This window comes from Bradysia coprophila, chromosome X (genome assembly GCF_014529535.1).
Source record: "Bradysia coprophila strain Holo2 chromosome X, BU_Bcop_v1, whole genome shotgun sequence".
Lineage (NCBI taxonomy): Eukaryota > Metazoa > Arthropoda > Insecta > Diptera > Sciaridae > Bradysia > Bradysia coprophila.
The window spans coordinates 4,889,293-4,896,790 of NC_050737.1; the positions used below are offsets into that span (position 1 = coordinate 4,889,293).

The following is a 7,498-nucleotide window of genomic DNA, read 5'->3' on the forward strand; positions in this document are numbered from 1 at the left end:
TGCCGAAAAACACCTTTCTCGAAAAACACCTACCTGACCTGACCTGACACAATCAAGCCTGGTGCCTTTGCACACGGCCAGAAGGATATGAACGTTGGAACGTTGGTAGCACAAAGTGTTACCAACAGAACCACCTTTTGATCCTCCAAGTTATATAGTGGACGTGAGTCCAAAAATAACAGCGCTGGCCCGCAACTTGACATGCACAACTTAAAACTAACAACAACCACCGTCGCTCGACTTGTGGCCGGACTAGCTACTAAATCCGTTACAATATAGTTTTAATTGAAATTACCTGTAATCAGAGGACCTGATTTACCTGAGTCAGTTGCATCTATTCATTAAAGTTAGTGTCCAATGTGATTCTAATTTTAGTTGAACGCTCTGCAATTGACTTCCAATCAAATGTCGTTCATTAAATTTCAATCAACCAAATTCAGTCTTCCAACTTCCATACATTTCTAGTCGTGACACATGGCTTATATTGTCGTCCTTGACATTCACATTCATGATGAGTGTTTGACCTCATCAATAAGAACATATTACAGAAAGAAAAAAAAAACATATGAGAAGCTTGAATAGCAACTTTGTTTCTTAGGTTGAGCTGACAAGTCGCACATGCGCACATTAATCAAAAATTAACCCACAAAGGGTCCATATTATGGACCCTCAACCTAAGATGTAGCATAGCGGGGAGATGAACCGCTTACACGAGCTATCGCTCAAACAAGAATCAACGGGTCTATCAAACAAAACAGAAGGTTTTATAACGTTCGTACAAGATACTTCAATCTGTACGCCAAAATTCATCCACATAAGGCAATCTGACCTACCTACTAATGAAATTACCTTCAAGGCGTTACGTCACATATCCAGATTAACTTACAATTTGCGTCGTACAAGCGTTAGTTTCCGTCGTACATGAGCCCGCCCATTGAGTGAGGTCACAGTGTTTCATTGCATGTCCCAGACTCAACCGAAATTCATTCCAGCTCATTTCTGACATCGGCATTTGCTACACTGTTCCCAAAATTCATTGATTCGTGCAGGAGTTCAAACTTGATGGTTCGATCAAAAGGTTGTTGAACCAAATTTTTCGTCTTTTATCAATCGTCAGAAAAAAACATCAGAAATTCATTCATTCATCTTCTAGTAGGATTTCCGTTCGTATTCATCATTTAATCCTTGGTATTTCTCTCAAAATTAATTAACTTTTATATAAAAATTGGAGAGCGAAAATTTTCACGACCGTCCCTTTTCAAAGCCAACTACAAAATCTTTCTCGAAAAACACCTACAGAATATAAAAAAACGACACAGACCAATTATGAGACGATGCGAGAGAAAAAAATTAACACCTAAGTTACCGACACCGTTCCGGCGCCCGGCTCGCATTGCGGCCCTCCGCTTCGCTCCGGGGCAATGGGCCGGATCGCGGATCGCTCGGCGTGTCAAATACCTATTACCGAAAAACACATATTCCCAAAACGAAACTTAGGAGTTAATTTTTTTCCCTTGCATCGTCTCATAATTGGTCTGTGTCGTCTTTTTATACTTTGTAGGTGTTTTTCGTCAATAGGTATTTAACACGTCGAGCGATCCGGCCCATTGCCCTGGAGCGAAGCGGAGGGCCGCAATGCGAGCCGGGCGCCGGAACGGTGTCGGTAACTTAGGTGTTAATTTTTTTTCTCTCGCATCGTCTCATAATTGGTCTGTGTCGTTTTTTTTATATTCTGTAGGAGTTTTTCGAGAACGGTGTTTTTCGGGAATAGGTATTTAACACTCCCAGCGATCGGGCCCATTGCATCTTTGTTCTAATAATATTCCCTTTCATTTTTACACTTTCATCTGTTATCTCAATTTTCTTTTAGCTTTCATTTCTAAATTATTTCTCTTGCCGTAGAAATTCCCATCACGAAATTATCCATCACAAAATTCTTATCACAAAAATTATCCATCACAAAAGTTCCCGTCACAAAATTATCCATCACAAAAATTCCTATCACAAAAATACCCATCACAAAAATATCCATCACAAAAAGTTATCGACAATTTTTGTGATATCACAAAAAAACTTATCGATCGATCAGTTTTTGGTGAAATCACAAATATTTTGTGATATCACAAAAATTCATATCACAAAAATTTTGACGGTCTTAAAAGGGGTGGCACATGTGTGTTGGGGAGAATATCCCTCCAGTACAAGTAGAAACAGTGGAACCATCGATGCAGCGGCCGACGAACAAAGAAGAATTTGTTAAAATTCTTGACATGGCGCCCAACGTGTGTGGAAGGTTCGTGACATTGGTGGTCCCGTAGCAGCAGCAGCAGCAAGAGCTACTCAAGGCGTAACATTGGTCGTGGAGTTACACGCTGGTTGGTCGAGTCAATCGAATCAGATTGGTGGTCGTCGTAACGCCCAGCAACGAAGGTCAATTGGCAGGCGTCATTGACAACGAGACGGCAGTCGCAAGACGTAAGTCCAACAGTAACAAAGCGGCAGTCGCAAGACGTAAGTCCAACAGTAACAAGCGTAACATTGGTCGTGGTGTTACATGCTGGTTGGTCGAGTCAATTTGGTGGAAGAATCGGATTGATGGTCGTCGTAATACCCAGCAAAGAACGCCAATTGGCAGCAGCAAAAAGAAGAATTAGCAGTAATTTGTTAAAATTCTTGACAGACTGTTTTCCTGGATTTCAATCTTTCACAGAGTGTTATCTGGAATCAATCAAGAACTGGAACGTCAGCCACACATCGATATCGTAGTATTTACATGGGAGAACACTAATTCGAATTGTTAGGAGAGCACTTGTAAGATTCATGACCCATGGAGTAAGTAAAGATTCTTAATGTCGGGGAGGGTGTATACGTTTGCATCATCCATTAAAGAAATAGCTTTTATCGTTATAAAACAATTAGTCACGGTATTGAGAGCAAAAATATTTAGATTTTTAATAAAATATAATGAAAATCGTTACACATAATATATACTATACTGTACGCATCATATAAATGCAAATAAATGTTCTTAATTCAAAAATGGCTTAACGTCAATTGTGTTTTTGAACTTTGTTCAACTTCATAAGTTTTTTGTAAATATTTTCCTTCAGATGATATCAACTAAGTAACGGCACCTTTTTGCGGTGCGGTGTGACTGTGAGTAGAACTGCACTTCTCTTTCAATACTGCATGAAGTGCAGTTCAATTGTACTTCTCAGACATAGATTTCTTGTTTTAAATTTGATAACACGACTGTTTCAAGCAATAACTATCTCTTAGCTTGGCAGCACATTGGCAATTTTGAAATGCCGAAATCGACAGTCATGCTGTTTTCCATTATTTAGACTGTGGTCAAAATCGGAAAACTATGGAAAATGTAGCATAATTGTCAGTTTGAGCAATTCAAAAATAGATCATTCCAATACTCTCTCGAGAGTATTGATCATTCTCAAGTGCATAATATCGAATGCCATTTAACTGTCATTTTCACAAAAATTAAAGTAACTTTAACTTTGAGAAAATGACAATTAATTTGACATATCAAATGTCTATTGAGAGTCTTTTTCTAGCCTAACGCAGAGTTAAAAATATGAATATAAAATAGAGTAACTCAACTGAGCTGAGTTTATTGCTTTACGATTTTAATAAAATTTCTCGAATGTGGTCATACTCTATTCATCATAATCAAAAAGTAGTTTAAGACATACAGCCTTTTTTTGCGGATTTGCATTGCCGCCTTCTTTGAGTAACTGCTGGGCAAAATATTGTGAACGTTGAACTTCGCAAATTTTCTGTAAAAATAAATTTAACAAATTAGAATCGCAGTTTTGGCGATTAAATGCAGAGTAACAAAAATGCTTACATTTGCAAAAGCTGCACCAGTACACAGTTTTTGTTCTTCTGTTGTAATCTTTGCTTCAGAATAGAATTCAATATTCGATCGGAAGTCATCCGAAGAATGCACATCCAACTCAAGTGGATTACTATTTATAATGCATAGTGGACTTGGTGACGACTCGTCGCGAAACACCTATAAAATATTAAACGAAATATTTGTTAAGATAAAATCAGACCAAACACCAGTAAAAACTTACGGAAAATTCTCCCATACGCAGCGATCTAACAACCAACTGTGTTGTATTATCAGCATGAAAAATTTTGAGGCATGTTTCCGTTGGCTCTCTGACTCCGTATACTATTTGTCCGATTCGTTTTCCACCTTCATGCACATCGAATTTGAATACATTATTCATCAGTTCATTCGATCGACGGAAAAAGCTAAAGGGATGACGGAATGTCCTCATGAAATGTCGAACTTTCCTTATCTCTAGAATATTATGACCATGAAAGTCATGTAATGTGGCTGTCAGATCTCCTGGGGTATTCGAAACTTTTCCATTCACAATCGCAAGACAACCCCAACCGCGAATCTCGAAAGTGTAGTTATTCGGTAAAGCCGGTAAAGCGAAAAAATTTGTCTCAGTCGGTGCGTAGCCGTTGGCGATTTGTTCAAACGAAAATGGATCAGACTTTAATCTACGTCTAGGTGTGTTGCATGTTGGTAGCGTATCAAGCGGATTATTTCGACCGTTTGATGCCATTTTGATTTGGTTAAAGTGGCTGATTAACAAATGAAATTAAAAAATTAATAAAAAAAAATTAGCAAATATTCATTAATTAAGCATTCATTCATAATAAAATAATCAAAGTATGGTCACTATGGTTATTCAAAGTTATTTTTAACAAGTAGGGGATAATGCTCGAGCAGGCGCTTTAGGCACACCGGAAAGTGCTGAGGGGATCAAGGAATATCTCCAAATAAATTTCTAAAAATCAATTGTCAAAGTTTGGATTTGACAAAGTGTTGTATTGCTTTGACTTGACCAAAATTGTTGAAAAAATTTCTTTTATTCAACGAAGGGCGAACGAAACGTGTTACCGTTTACGATTCGTGATGAAACGTTTTACCGTTTACAATCATAATGCGGACGAACAACAGGACAAAACAATTTTTCAACAATTTTGGTCAAGTCAAAGCAATACAACACTTTGTCAATGTTGAATTACTGACCAAGCAATACAACAATTTTATTAATAAAGCATACTAGATTGAATGTGTAGTGTTGTATATGTGTGAATCGTCTGGAGTGCGTTGGTTCGGCAACATTCAAACTTTTAAAGCCATTTTTTTTTTTTTTGATATTTCGTCTTGTCCGTCAACAAACACTACACACAGGTCGTATTTGTTTATATGCTTTGATTGTAAAAATGACATATTGACAATTGTTCAGAGAAATGATAATGCTCAAAACCAACGAGGCATTGAAAACGTGTTTTGGTCCTATTTTTCATGACGAAATTTTCGAAACTGTCAAATGAAGTTAGAACTTTTTCTATTCAAAATCGCGACTGCTGCATCTGTCAATGAAAACTAGGACCAAAACACGTTTTCAATGCCTCGTTTGTTTTGAGCATAAGCGCGGTCACTCATGGCTGAGATAAAAAACGCCTGAGTCATATTTTTTTCAACAATTTTCTCTCTCATTTCGACTCAATTTCACATATATCTTTGACGTATTGGTTGGATTTTTATATGGAGTTTTTCTCCCATCGGTTACTTGTTATCAATGTGTCATCGTCAGGCGTGTTCTATCCCAGCCATGAGTGGCCGCGCTTATCATTTATCTGCAATTGTCACGTAGAAATACGATGCCAATTTATTTGATTACCGGCTAAACAATGATTTATATGATGGTTTTAATAAAGGTTAAGAAGTGAAGAATTTATTTTTTCAACGATTTTTAAAATGGTCATTTTTACGAAGTTACAGAAAATTTTCTTAAAATTTCAGAAACCTTATCATTGACTTTTATTACGAAAAGAAAGTAGCAGAAATCAAAAATTAATATTTAACCTGTCACAGACGGCAAGCATATTAACAGTTTTACTCTCTGATCTATTACTTCATTTGATCGAAGATTTTCAGAGATTGATTTCAGAAATCTTTTACTTCATTTGTTTTGACCATGCTTTTTGCAATATAAGACCTTTTTAGTCATAGCTTGTCATTTATTATTACTGTCACTGTCGATAACAGATGACAGCCGTCTGTAACAGGTTAAGATAGACTTACCTTAATTTAAAAAAATGTTTCTCGTTTTAAATTATTTAATTTATATAGTTTGAAGTTAATTTGAACACTATTCTACCGACTTTTGATAAATAAAATGTCTATTACTTTAATAACAAACACTTCAAACAACTTATGGCATTTCTTTCGCACCAAATATTCTCACGTGTTTCACTAGACGCTGCTTCCAGGTGAATGGTTGTTGATAATGTGGTGATCGTGACAGATACCTGTTCGTAACGTTGTTGCACCTGTTTCGTTAAAAAATATCATGATTTACGCCATGTTTTTTTCACAAAGTTTGTCATAAAAATACTATTTAATTGATGTGACATATAAGTCAGCTATAAACGTAAGGGCAGCCATAATCAAGATGTGCGATTAAATATTCGTAAAAGCGAAACTTGTAATCTTATTGGCTTGGACTTCCTATAGCTTCCTAATCCAAACGGAGCTATTCCGTGCCAGCCTTCTTTGCCCATTGATTTCCATACACCTTCAATCTTCTAAATATTGACAGAAGAATTTTTCTTTCAAACACCGAAAATGTCTGCTCATCCGGTCGTAATAGCGTTTTAAACAGCTCAATCTGGAAATTCTAGTTGAGTATTTTTGTTTGTAAAATCCTATCGGATTTCAAAATTTCGTATCTTCATATATAATACAGACGCTATGGAACAAGGCGTGGGAACGAGTAGGTCGACAGCATGTTATTGCTGGAATCGATGGTAAATGGGTCACTGATGAAATATAGTTTGGATGATAGGCTTGATTTTTGGTCATTCTCGGGTTATGGGCAAAAATTGTGGTTTTTCACATACTTGACATCACATAGCGGAAAGTACTAAAAATTAAATTATAGTTTCTTCGGCAATTCGACAGAGTATTGAATTCTGCACAAAAGTCTCCATACAAGTTAATTCGCAGAAAATACAGGGTGGTCAGTACGATGCCTCGAAATTGTAAAAAATCGATTTTTTCTCATTTTTCCGCAGATTTTAGCATATATGCCTCAGATATCAATGGAAAAAATATTGTTTCTTCGACTGTTCGTTAGATAATTAAATTTCGGACAGAAGTTCACTCAAAAGTCACCCTGTAGAAAATACAGGGTGGTCAATACAATTTTTTAAAGTTGAAGAAATCAAGTTTTTTTAAAGAATTTTACACGGATTTCAGCATTTTTCGTGCAATATCATCGGAAAATCTTTAGGCAAATTACAATAACTTAGCCACTCAACACTTCTTTTGGGAAATACAGTGTGACACAAAAAATCGTATTAAAGTAAGATATGGCAAAGTGACATCGTGTAGTTGAATTAGCTCGGGAACGAAACTACAATGAGGAAAATGTATTCGAATACGAAT

General features: G+C 36.5%; 1 protein-coding gene across 1 annotated transcript; it reads right to left on the reverse strand.

Annotated features, from left to right (window-relative positions):
* Positions 1–3,671: 3,671 nt before the first annotated feature.
* LOC119085670 lies at positions 3,672–4,531 on the reverse strand. The gene is made up of 3 exons (XM_037196119.1): positions 4,095–4,531; positions 3,863–4,030; positions 3,672–3,791 (listed from the first exon to the last, which is right to left on the reverse strand). Exons 1-3 carry the CDS (start codon positions 4,302–4,304, stop codon positions 3,672–3,674), a joined length of 498 nt encoding a protein of 165 aa, XP_037052014.1. The 5' UTR covers positions 4,305–4,531.
* Positions 4,532–7,498: the final 2,967 nt, after the last annotated feature.